The sequence below is a fragment of the Octopus bimaculoides genome, chromosome 5 (genome assembly GCF_046866305.1).
Source record: "Octopus bimaculoides isolate indiv1 chromosome 5, ASM4686630v1, whole genome shotgun sequence".
NCBI classification, from domain to species: domain Eukaryota; kingdom Metazoa; phylum Mollusca; class Cephalopoda; order Octopoda; family Octopodidae; genus Octopus; species Octopus bimaculoides.
In genome coordinates, this window is record NC_142932.1 from 103,988,061 (window position 1) to 104,001,936 (window position 13,876).

The 13,876-nt window shown below is 33.3% G+C and overlaps 1 protein-coding gene across 2 annotated transcripts in view; it reads right to left on the reverse strand.

Moving 5' to 3' along the window:
• The window catches only part of LOC106874950 (DNA-dependent protein kinase catalytic subunit), a 187,811-nt gene that overhangs the window by 77,747 nt on the left and 96,188 nt on the right, over positions 1–13,876 (reverse strand). For both annotated transcript variants that reach the window (XM_089352834.1, XM_089352835.1), the window contains exons 47-56: positions 12,753–12,946; positions 11,731–11,899; positions 10,756–10,821; positions 9,693–9,869; positions 8,548–8,610; positions 6,758–6,871; positions 4,678–4,782; positions 3,977–4,120; positions 1,878–2,029; positions 1,224–1,355 (exon numbers count right to left, since the gene is read on the reverse strand). In XM_089352834.1, the coding sequence (XP_089208960.1) occupies positions 1,224–1,355; positions 1,878–2,029; positions 3,977–4,120; positions 4,678–4,782; positions 6,758–6,871; positions 8,548–8,610; positions 9,693–9,869; positions 10,756–10,821; positions 11,731–11,899; positions 12,753–12,946 (1,316 nt within the window). The remainder of the gene's footprint in view (positions 1–1,223; positions 1,356–1,877; positions 2,030–3,976; positions 4,121–4,677; positions 4,783–6,757; positions 6,872–8,547; positions 8,611–9,692; positions 9,870–10,755; positions 10,822–11,730; positions 11,900–12,752; positions 12,947–13,876) is intronic.

Sequence of the window (13,876 nt, forward strand, 5' to 3'; positions counted from 1 at the left end):
AAGAGTACAGCAGGGTTTGCCACCATCCCCTGCCAGAGCGTCATGGAGCTTTCGGTGTTTTCGCTCAATAAACACTCACAACACCCGGTCTGGGAATCGAAACCGCGATCCTATGACTGCGAGTTGGCTGCCCTAACCACTGGGTCATTGCGCCTCCGCTATTGTTTTACTAAGTTAATTGAATTAAATCTAGTGTCTTAAGGGCTGTTGAAAAGAAAAATTGAAATTACACCTTCAAAAGCAGTTTGAATTTTTTTTTCTTAAACTTAGTGGAAAATATAATTATTATTTTGATTGTTGTACATTAATAAAGAAAGTGTATGACTTAGTGGTTAGGATATTTGGCTGATGATTGTAAGTTTGATTCCTTGCAGCCTGTTTTGTCCTTGAGCAAGACACTTTATTTCATGTTGCTCCAGTCCACTCAGCTGGCAAAAATGAGTTGTACCTTTATTTCAAAGGACCAACTTCGTCACATTATGTGAATTGTGTTAAAGGTATACATGTGTGTGAAGTGCTCTGTGACTTGCATGTTAATTTCACAAGCAGGCTATTCTGTTGATTAAATCAACTGGAATCCTCATTGTTGTAACTGACAGAAAGCCAGGTTGTGTAAATTCATGTCTTCAAGGCTGACTACTACAGCAAAGTGATAATCCACTAAGGGGAAAATTGTAGAGTTTTGCCCATGGAGAGTCTGTATGAATCTTATTGCTAAAGTCAGTTAGCTTTTACCCAATGCAGATCAGTATTTAGTCTACAAAACAAGCATAATGAACATTCTGGGTTCATAAAAAGATTAAACATGCTAACCTGGAACTTACTGGTGATGCCACATATTTTCAGTCATGCTGCATACTGTTTAATTACAAGGAAATGTAATTTCTTTTGCATTTTTACAATATATAATTAAACTTTAATATTTAGCACTCATCTAAATGTCCCTGAAACCATGTCAAAGGTATAGAACTGAATATCTTCTAAAATTATAAAAATGTATTACCAGTTGTGTGAAGTTTGCAATGAACCACCAGTGGTATATGTCACAGTTAGCATATTAAAAAACTCTTTTTAAAGCAGGACTAGTAGCTATCCCGCTACACAGTTTGGTACACTGTGGCAATAGTTTAATATCTTATTTAAGAACATCACTATATGTCATTTTGTGAATTAAAATGTGTTTCCTATTTATAGAGAAGATATTTTTAAGAGTAAAAACTCACGTTTCTCGAGGAACATCTGTCATATTTACATAAGGTGAAAAATTACATTTTAATAGAACACCTAAGAGCTGCACACTGACCATCAGACCTCCAGTGTTGGGAGCACTGCTTGTCATCATTTCATATAAAAGCCTATAAGTAAGAAAAAAACAAAATAATGTTCAAATCTTAAATAATAAAGCAAAAATACATAACTCAAAGAACAGTATACATAAACTTGTAAACTTCCCTAATAAAACAGAGCTGTAGTGTGGTTGAGTGAAGTTGGTACTGGTTTTCTCACACAAGCTTGAAGCCTTAGACTTTTAGAAGTAGAGAAAAAGGAAAGAACATATTTAAATTTTTATTTTATTATACAGAAGAAAAAAATGAACCATTCACAATATGTAGTGTGTAAAGTGGTTGGCATTAAGAAAGCCATCCAGCTGTAGAAACATGTCAAAGCAGACACAAGATCACAATGCAGTCCTTGGCTCCATTGCTTCCTGCATGGAACATGGATGTTAGATGATGATGATGATGATGATACAAACATATACACATAGTGTAAAATATTAATATAACAGTAAGATAAATAACCAGTATTTATGATTCCATGTGCATTCTAACAAATCCAAAGATGTATATATTTCTAATGAAAGAAGAAAAACTTACTTATATGGGATATCTATTCTAGCTTTCCAGAGTCCTACCAAAGCTTCCAGCAGTTTAAGATTATTTCGAAATATTGTCCGGTTTGCATTATAAATATTCCTGATGATAAACTGCACCAAACTAGATGCCACATAACGTTCTTTTGAAGTATCCTGATTATTAAAAGAAAATTGAAAAGAAATAAAAGAAAATGTAAAACTCTCCTCAGACACAATAAAAAAAGAAAAGAGGAACTAATAAATTAGTTCAGATAAAACAAATATATAACACACTATAAAAAATAATCAAAACAAAAATATTGCTTTCAAATTTTGGCTCATGACCAGCAATTTCAGGGGAGGGGCTAAGTAAATTACATTGACCTCTGTGCTTAACTGGCACATATTTTTTGACCCTGAAAAGTCAAAATAAAATATTAAGAGATTAAATGTTAAAAGTCTGATTTGAGTTGCTGGTAACATGATTATAAATTTTCAGAGTATTAACCTCAACTATAAAGTAGGAACATCATGTGTTTTAAGATGATTTTACCATGTTAAAGCAAGGGATTGGCTTTGAGGACCATATGACAGTCTTCTCCATTTTGCCTTATATTCTACACTCTCTCACTAACACTCTTGATTTTAATTCCTTTTCCAATATCTTTACAATTCTAATATTTTTGCTGCTGCAAATTTTTCCATGGATTTTATATGCACATCAGTGCAATTTTCAAACAAAAGTTGGCTAAATGTACCAAATAAAGTTTCATCTTGGAACTGGCATTCATCTTGCCTTTTTGTTGAGAAGTAACATGTATTGATAAAAAATATTGTTAAATTTTAAATATTTATAAAACATTTTCTGATATTTTTCTAAATTATGATAAAAAAAAAATCTAGCCTAAAATGGAATAAATATTGTTAACACTTTATGGTTAAGAATTTGCTTCAAGAACAAAGATGATGGAGTGAACAGGTTGTCAGACAACCAGCTGAAAGGATGGCAGTTTCTATCTTATTAAGTGCTAAGTAAGTTGTTATAGCTATTGCTTAGCTCTAGGTCAGTGCTAGTTGAGGAGACCTATGTTTAAAGGCACTCTAATCATGACCACCATGTTTTCACAGGCAAAGTCTATTATATTATCCAGTGCCCTTCCTTTTCAGTAACAGTAGTAATGTAACTGGCAAGATATGTAACTGCTTTTTCTCCAGGCTAAATGGCCATGTAAAGGCTGCTCTGAATGTTAAGTATTTCAAAGTGATATAATTCCTCACAATACAATGACAATACTATAAAAGTGATGAACCATTCATTTACTGAAATGTTTAATTTCAATAGATTCTTATGAAAAAAAAAAAGAAGAAAAGTTACCGAGATTGCTATAAGTGTCTTGCCTAGAGGATATTGGTGTGTCACCTGCCTGAACGACAGAATATTGAGTCAAGCATGTCTTCAGTAATATTCACTTAGTTTACATTTATTTCAATTTCACAAGTGATAGACTTTTGCACCAGCTGTCATTAATGAGCTACTCGTAAGCCACCTTATTATTTCTCTCATATGCAATTTGTAATGTCTATATCTCACACCAATCTTCTTTCCTTACTGAAATCTTTAAACGCATACAAGGCTTTATATGTGAAACTTATTTTGTAAAAGCCATTTTTATATCACTAGCTCAGAAGCCGGTGATGTTTGATCAGGGGTTAAGGATGGGTGAGAATTAATTCCATTGTTTCAGTCACAATTTGAATTCCAACTGTTAGCCAATTTGTCTCAAAGTTCTTATCCTGACATAAAATTAATGAAGTATATGTCATTTATCTCCCTCTTGATCTATGACAGTATCTGACAAATGCCAACCAAGATGGCATGAATCAGCTAAGCTTTACCTGCTAGAAATAGCAATCCAAATGCTTTTAAATCAGATCTCAATGCTAGATGTTCAAGAACCAAATGAAGGGCAGATTTTCAATCCCAAGGTCATCCTGATTCCAAAAAGGTATAATATGTCTACGCAGAGCAAATGTAAACTGAGATACAGGGGTCTCAGGCAGACAGTATTTTGCATCATTATCAGAGAAGTATGTACAGTTTGAAAACTAAGAACTACTTACACGAGGAATTGAATTTTCACCCCAGCTCAGAATCATCACAATAATATCAAGAACAAAATAATTGATGCCTTTTTCTTCAAAATTTCCACAGATAATGAATTCAGAGAGAGGCAACACCCAAAATGAAGCATATTTTTCAAAAATCTGAAATAATCATTAAATGATAAATTCGTAATAAATACAAACTGAAAGGTAGTGAACCAATTTAGAAAACTGCATTGATGGAAAATACATAATCATAAGCAGATCTTAGTGATATTCATATTTTGAAAAAACCATACATACGTATGTATGTATGTATGTATGTATGTATGTATGTATGTATGTATGTATGTATGTATGTATGTATGTATGTGTGTATGTGTGTATGTATGTGTGTATGTATGTATGTGTGTGTGTGTGTGTGTGTGTGTGTGTGTGTGTGCATGTATGTGCGTACACGCATTTGATATACTTAATCACAATTCCAAACTGTTTTGAACTAAATACATGATATAGCTTTTTATATTGTAATCAACTGGAAAGAAACTAGGCATTTATTTTCATTTCCATTAATTTAAAGTGATGATTGAATACCTGTGACTACATAATCATGAATATTGGAAATAATTTTAATATATTCTAAAGAAATTTAAAAAATATATATTCATCTATTATTCCCATTAACTTTAAAACATTATATTGCATTTAACACAACTTACCTCAGCAGTATTAACAATTAGCTTAGCAATAAACAGTTTTATATTTAGGTGTGTTGAAGATGCAGTAAATTTTTTATGAAGGTAATACATCCAAGGAGGCATCTCCTACAAAATAAATAAAGAAAATTCAATAGACATAAATGCTGACAATATATTCAATAATAATACACCATTTTGAGTGAGGCCATTGCCAGTACCTCCTGACTGGCCCTCGTTTCGGTGGCACGTAAAAGCACCCACTACACTCTCTGAGTGGTTGGCGTTAGGAAGGGCATCCAACCGTAGAAACTCTGCCAAATCAGATTGAAGCCTGGTCTAGCCAACTGGTTTCACCAGTCCTCAGCCAAATCGTCCAACTCATGCTAGCATGGAAAGCGGACGTTAAACAATGATGATGATGATGATGATATAACATACCAAACTAAACATTGTATTTATGATGAGCAATTCCTAAAAGTTTCTAGTTCTCCATTCTCTTTATTACATACCACATGACAATGCCCTTTATAGTAAACCTTAGAAGAGCGGGTTATCATCGTCATCATCATCATTTAGCATCTGTTTTCCATGCTGGCATGGGTAAGATGGTTTGACTGGAGTTAGTAAACCAGAGAGCTGCACCAGGCTCCAGTTTGTTGTTGCTTGGATTCTATGGCTGGATGCCCTTCTTAATGCCAACCACTCCACAGTATGTACAGGGTCACTGGCACGAGTGCTTTTACATGTCACTGGCACAGGTGCCTTTTATGTGTCACCAGCATGGGTCATGTATCAACATTAAAAAAAAGAATGCAACAAATTTCAAATAGATATCAATGCATCCAATAGGCCTTTATGAATACTTTCACTCAGAATGCTTCTTCAAGTAATCTCACTTCCAACCTGAGAACACTATAATCTTGACTTTGGGACCAACAACTGTAGAGACAATTAAAGAATATTTTAATTTATAATATAATAAACATAAGCTGGACAATGTTTAACAAGTTGTACTGGAGATATTAATTTTGTTATGTATAAAATATATTTTTCATCATCATCCTCATCGTTCAACGTCCGCTTTCCATGCTAGCATGGGTTGGATGATTTGAGTTTCTACAGCTGGATGCCCTTCCTAACGCCAACCACTCCGAGAGTGTAGTGGGTGCTTTTATGTGCCACTGGCACGAAGGCCAGTCAGGCGGTACTGGCAATGGCCACGCTCAAAATGGTGTATTTTATGTGCCACCTGCACAGGAGCCAGTCCAGCGGCACTAGTAACGATCTCACTCGAATGTCTTTACACGTGCCAGGAAGGTGACGCTGGGCACAGATGCCGTCACAATTTTGCTTTTTCGCTTTCGCCAAAATATAAAATTATTATCAAAGATTCAGTTTGCATAATCTCTGTGTTTACATTACTAATATACAATATTACTATATATTATAGTAGAAGCTCTGTAAGAAAATTTTTTCTATAAGTATGTTCAGTAAAAATATGAACAAAAAACAAGATTGGAAATCTTATTTGCATCCCTATTAAAAACAGGTTAGAAATAAGTCACTGTATACAGGGTTTCTTACAAGCATCTAATTCTTAATTTTTTTATAATGGCTTCAATAACCAAAATGAATAGAGTTGAGATGAAAACATCCATAACTGGAACTTTTAACACAACTTGAGCCCATCCCGACAGGTCTTGTATTCCTAATGTGAGTTATAGCTTGTTGTTTGTTGATGTTAATCTCTAAGCCTGTCTTGACTGAGCAGACCTATGGGGAAAGTTATTCTGCCAGTGACCATCTAGTCTTTTTTTAAAGACATACACTATCTAATGTCTTTTCTTAAAATGACAGGGTGTAATTTGAAATGGATTTCACTGCTATTTCTAGCAGGTCGTGCAACTGTGTTGAGTCTCTCCCCTTTGCTCATGTAGAGATTCCCTCTAATCTAATGTTTATTGTTCATATGGATTGCCATCAAAAGGAAATAGTCTAGAAATATAGAAATATATAGTAAAAATGCTCAGTCACAGGTTATGAGAGATAAAGCTGATCTTGTATCAAACAATTGACTTTTTTAAAAATATAAAATACATACTGCGTTTTCTTTAGGAGTGATATTCTGCTGGTACATATGTTTTAGAACAGCTACCACAGGTAACATGCATTCACTTTGATTAATTTCATCCATTTCAAGAGCATAACCTCTTGTCTGAAAGTAATAATATTTGGAGTTGTAATTAACTATCACGATAAAACTCAAGAACTGTTACAACAATAGATAGACAATGATTCTTGAAATAAAACTCCTAGTCAATTGAATGAGAATTGACTCATGCATATAGTAAACCTAGCAAAAATATGAAATATGATAAATAACCACAATATAACCTCCACTGTATTAATATAATTCTGTTTTTAATTCATTTATATTCTCATCCCAGAGATCAAAATTTGGCCGAAAGTGGGAGAAGTAAATCTAAAGACTGAGTCTTCAGTAATATGACTATGTTGGTCTTAAATCCCAATATCACATCAATTTTATCTTATGCAAACAGGAGCTGTTGTGCCAAGTCCTCAATGGTATTCTTTTATCATCTCTAATTATAGAATATACTTTAAATTCTCTTACAACAAATCAGATTTAATCGATCCATTTCTCTTTAGGTTTTAGTGGTAGATTTTAAAATCTTCATTAAAATTTTAATATTATTTGTATTCATTTAGTACTGTATATCCCTATTAGTAACTAATGGAGGGAAGTTTTATGACTAAGATTTACTTCAAAGTATGATGTAGTCCCTGAGGTGAAAATGATAAAAAGAAGTTTCCAGCATGATTGCAAAGGTAGTGGAATAATTGTCATAGATTTAGTTTTAAGATAAGATATATTAGCTTGGGTACTTATAGTGAATTCCTCACTGTTGTAAGCATTCAGACCAAGTCTTTAACTTCTGGCCTCTCACCAGTTTTGGAAGCCCTCTTCTGGCTAAGCCATTAAAAATTTTTAAAATTACTATCATATGGTATGATAAAAATGACTATTATATCTCCAGTCCATACTATCACATGAACTGGAGATCAAAAACAGAAGTTCATCATGTTAAAGGCTGAAATATATGAATTGCTTAAATAGTTAATATACAGTTGGTACAGAGTTGTTTCAGTCAGTTCTGATCAGTAAAAGTAGTCAAACACTTAGCAACGATTCAGAAAATTTTACATGACATATACAATTTGAAATGCATTAACCATTAACTGATTTTGTGATATATATACCTAATTTATTAGAGGGATGGTAAGGACAGCTACGATTGTCAGAATGTCCATGTTGAATTGCATTTTTAATTATATAATTGACTCTGGCTCTATCAGCTGAAAATTTCCTTAGCAATAAATTCAGCTTTTAACATCATTTGAGCACATCTGAATGTCACAGAAAGGTGAGTCAAAATAATAGCTAAAGAATCAAAAATTCATATCTCATAACTGGCACTGCACAATGTAATAGTCTAGCTGTAATTTGTTATTATAAGTTGGTACAAATTATTCTTGTAGCCAGTTGGGAGCACAATATAACTAAGAAGTATTTTATTACCAAATAGAGCTGAGTTCAAATCTTCCCATGGTCCCATGAAAAGGAATTGCAAAACTATATTAGTTTATTCTCTCTTACTTGACTACCTGAGTGTCCAATTGTACCTGAATGACCCAAATGGATTTCAGGTCATTACTGCTAGAAAACACATACTGGCAAGATACTTTGCATTCTCTGATACAAAACCCAGCAACTTGCTACAAAGTTAACACACAGCCTTCGGAAGAAATAATATTTAAGTAAAAAACCAACATAACTGAAACATTTGAAAAATATCACATTGTTATTACTTTTTCTTCAGATATGGCTGAGGAATTTGCAGAATTTTCTTCTTCAGAAATTGAAGGAATCTCCTGTAAAAGAAAACAAGTAATGTATAATAGAAAATTAGTAATATAAAAGTAATGCATAATGGCTGTTTGTTGACAACTATTCCTGCCTTGTAAGGGTAATATTGCCCAATTGTTTTGCTGTTTTAACAGCAATACTGCATTCAAAAATATCACTTTCTTGTCTGCATTATATGATACACATTCAGTGCTTCTAACAAAACACATGGTTAATATATATATAAATATACCATCGTCATTGTCGTTTAATGTCCATCTTTGATGCCTGCATGGGCAGGATAGTTGACAGGAATTGGCCAGGTAGAAGACTACCCCAGGTTACTTTTAGTGACACATGTCTTAAGGCAGTGAGTACTCTTTACTCTTCACTATCCAAAGTTACTACAGTTCTCATATTTGAATCACAATAGAATGCAACGAGTACATTCTGTAGAGAAAGACAAGGGTAGAGAGAACCATTTAGTACCCATTGTTCTTGCCCTGCCAAGAGCTTGGAAACCACTCTTTTGCTGGTGCCATAACATTGCTTTCTACATTCTCTAAAATGGTTGGTAACTGAAAGCCAAAAATGAAATGCAAGTGTATTATTCTATGAGGGCATTGGTTCCCATTAAGAACTGAATAGGACTGTATCAAGCTATCCTACACTTGCTAGTATGGAAAGTATATATAAAAATGATGATGGTATGATGGTGATATATAATGTGTATGTGTGTATACATATATATATATATATACAGACACACATATGTATATACAAATGAATGCACAAGCATATATATAAGTGTGCTTAATTAAACTAAGAAACCCGCACCTAAATAATACTCAGCCTGCCCTCATTACCCAAGAAACTAACCAATCTACCACAAGCAAACCTCTACCCAGAAAATTTACCAGTGCAAGAATAAAATTTAATGTAAGAATTACCACTTTTGTTTACATTACCATCACATATGTATCAATTATTTCCGCATCTTAACCGATAAGTTATTATTATTATCATTATCATCATTATTATTATTATCATCATCGTTATTATTATTATCAAAATATGAAATATATGAGAACATGTGTAATCAACTTACTTGATGTTCAACATTTGATGAGAGATAATCATATCGACCAATATCAACACTCAAACTGCTTTTTTCTAAATACACTGAACTGAGATGATAAGAGGCAGATTGACTAGCATCCGCCACAACTTTCTGCTTTATTTCTTTCTGAAGTGTGAGGAAAATAGTTTCCTTTTTTGGCTGCATCTGTTAAGAAAGGAAGAAAGAACTATTTACTAAGCTCTTTTAATTTCTGCAATACTACAAGAACTTACATTAACTTTAGTTGAGATGATAATCTGATTCAATTTGCATAAATATACTGTATATGCTCAAATACAAAGTATTGTCATTCAAAGTTAATTTTTTTCTATATGTAATCAGTGATTTTTTAAATATCTATGTATAATCACTGCATGCTTACTTTTAAGGAAAGGTGGTACTCATAACCTTAGCAGGCCCTTCCAGATCGGTGTGGTTAAATACAATCTTGTTCAGCTTGATATATATATATATATATACACATACAAATTCATTTTTCTCAAGGATGCACCATTTCAGAGTCTTTCAGGGATAACTAGCACTCTATTGGCTATGACGACGAAGGTTCCAGTTGATCCAGTCAACAGAACAGCATGCTTGTGAAATCAATGTGCAAGTGGCCGAGCACTCCACAGATACACATACTCTTAATGTTGTTCTCAGGGACATTCAGTGTGACAAGGCTGGCCCTTTGAATTATAGGTACTGCTCAATTTTTGCTAGCTGAGTGGATTGGAGTAATGTGAAATAAAGTGTTGTACTCAAGGACACAATGTGCCATCAGTTTTTGAACTCACAACCTTATGATTATGAGCTGAATATCCTAACTACTAAGCACCATGCTTTCACCCCTTTTGGGGATAAACACACACATAACCATATACACCCTCATTTATATAGATTATTTTAAGAGATTTTTATATTTACACACACATACATACATCACAGGGAAACACACTTATAAATATACAAATCTTCAAAAAGAAAATTTTTTTTAATGTTATAGACTGTTTTCACAAATGATTAAAAACTGCAAGTTATAAACATTTACCTCAAATACAATAGGAAAAGAATATTTTTTTTCTTTATCAATGACATTGTCCAATAGAAATTCTTTCTAAAAAGAAAAAGAAAGAAAACAAGCATATTTTCATCAATATAAATATTTCAAGAGAAATTCTTAAAATCTCAGCAGGTTTGATGTTTTCCATAAACAAAATTATAACTTTTGTACTATTAATATTTTCTACATCATTTGGATGGGTTTAGAATGCGAATCTTTCACATGTACTGATTGTATTCACTTTATTTCATAAGATTATGGTAAATTTCTCTTTTAGAACAGGCTTCCCGCACCTTTATTAACTGCTACAACAAAGCAAGATGGTAGATTTGAGCTTTCTTTATCCTATATCAGTTCCAATTATTAGGCAGGTATGTGAACATGGGACAGTTGTTTTTCAGAACACAGAGCTTTCTGCATTCAACATTGGCTTTATTAGCGAGCTGGTAGAACCATTAACATGCTCTGCAAAATGCTTAATGACATCTCTTCTGTTTTTATGTTCTGGGTTCAAATGCCACCAAGGTTGACTTTAAAGGTAGTGAGCAGGCAGAATCATTAGCATGCCAGCCAAAATGCTTGGAGGCATTCCTTCCGTCTTTATATTCTGGATGTCAGTGCAAATAAAACCACAAGTATGAAATTAATGGTCTGATCAATACTTACTAGTCTAGTAATAGTTAATCTCAAAAATAATGATGATTGCAATAAGTCTTTCTCTGCTGATGTGTGCTAGATGATAAAGACTAAGAGCAGTAGCAAGACCCATCTAAACCATGCGATAATGGAAAAAACAAATGTGTAATGAAGATGAAGGCAACAACAAGAAGAAAGTCATATAACTATTGGAAAAAATGCAAACTGAGCTGCTTAAACTTTCAACTCCTAACAACTCACAAAGAAGGTAAAATAACTTGATGAATCTTTTATTGGTATTAGCTATAGACAAATATTAATATTTACTTTCTCTTCATTTTCAGCAAACAGAAAAACATTGTAAAACTTGAGATCTGTTTGAGTACAAGAAATGATAGCTATAAGCAAGTTATAGGCTGCACAGTGTACTTGTCGATGAAGTTCCAAATATAAAGTTTCTCCACGCATGTCTTCTTTTTTTGTTTGATGAGCAATCCTGAAAAATAGTGAAAAATTGATTAATGATTATCAGCATAATATATATCAGTAAATAACAGTATTTGAAGCAATAGATGTATATCATAATGGTTGATTTTTGACTACCATAAATCCAAGAAGATTCAGCGAAATACACTCGATTTTGTTTGGCATGACTCAAATAATTAATTATATTACTAAACTTCTAATACTTCCTTTCACCCTTGTAACCTATAAAAGGATTTGAGCTCACTATTGCAAGCTATTCAACTCTTTAGCATACAGGAAGGGCATCCAGCTGTAGAAACTCTGCCAAATCAGACTGGAGCCTGGTGTTGCCATCCGGTTTCACCAGTCCTCAGTCAAATCGTCCAACCCATGCTAGCATGGAAAGCGGACGTTAAACGATGATGATGATGATGATGATGATGATGATTATTCTGTCAAATGTAATATTTATTTATTCCACGCATATGGGCTTTGTGAAGTTTTCATCTACTAAATTCACTTATAAGGCATTGGTTACACCAGGGCTATAGTAGAAGACACTTGCTCAATGTGCCACACAGAAGGACTGAATCTGAAACTACTTGGTTGCAAAGTGAACTTCTCAAAAATTCAGCTGGTAAAGCAAAATATTCTATGAGCTTCAAAGTGCCTAACTGGCAGGAGTGAATTTATGGTTTGGTAGTTAATAGCAGGAAGAGCATCTAACCGAAACAACTAAATAACTAAAGGCAGTTTGGTAAAATGACAGTAAAACAGATGTGGGTGTTTTATTGTGATTTTAGAACAACAAAAAACAAAAAAGATAAAAGAAAACATATTAAAATTCTGAAGCACTAAAATAATAATTGTGAATGTGCTTTTACCTTGTAATGACTTTGGTTAATTCTTTACCAACAATCTTTTGTGCTTCAATATTTTGTGCTTTGCAGTAGACAAAGTTTACTTCAGAGCCTGGGCCATTCAGTTCTTTCACATCCATACTTCTGTACATAATTTCCAAAATTTGAAAGCAACACATTTTGTCAGTCAAATGCTGTTCCATAAGGTCTTCTGACAACTGAAATACATAGAGGGTTGCATACAGAAAAAAACAATTTAGATGATGATGCATTTTGCATTATACTGAATCTGAATTTGATGTATAACTTTAAAGTTCTATAATAAGTTACAATGCAGAGTCAACAGCACAGAATTTTTCTAAAATTTACATATAAATGTAATACAATTTGATTACAAGGAAACAGATAAAAACAAAGAGGGCAGGGGATTAAGCAGCAGAAGATGCAGTAAGGGGAGGGAGTACACCCCGCAATAAATTGTGTACCCTAATTGTCCTTATCTTTTTTTTAAATTCTATTTGATTTAATAATTCTTTTTTTTTCTTTTGGCACAATGCCAGCAAGTTTGAGGGGAGAGGGCAAATCAGTTCTATTGATCCCAATACTTGATTGATATTTTATTTTACTGACCTTGAAGAAATGAAAGGCAAATTTCACCTCAGCAGAATTTGGACTCAGAATGTAAAAAACTTGTCAGAAATACCACCAGGCATTTTGTCTGATGCTCTTATGATTCTAGCAGCTCACTGCCTTTCTATTTGACTTAACAATTTTTAACAAAGGCACAAAATTACTCACAGGAAGGAGAGGGTCATATATATATATAGTCAATTACACTGACCCCAATATAGATGTGACACTCAGTTTTAACCCTTTAGTATTTAAACAGGCCATATCTGGCCCAAATATTTTACCTGTTCTATGTTCAACCTGTCGGAATCAGGCCTCTTACATCTGCCTTACAATATCATTCTAAGAATATACAATGATATAATTGAAATCTCAAAGTTACAAGATAATGTTTGATTAATTCAAAACAATGTGAATTAATACGTATTAACTTTCACAGAGTAATCTGAATGTTAAAGAATAAAATGAATCCTTTATCTTTCACTTGTTTCAGTTACTAGATTGTGTTTATGCTGGGG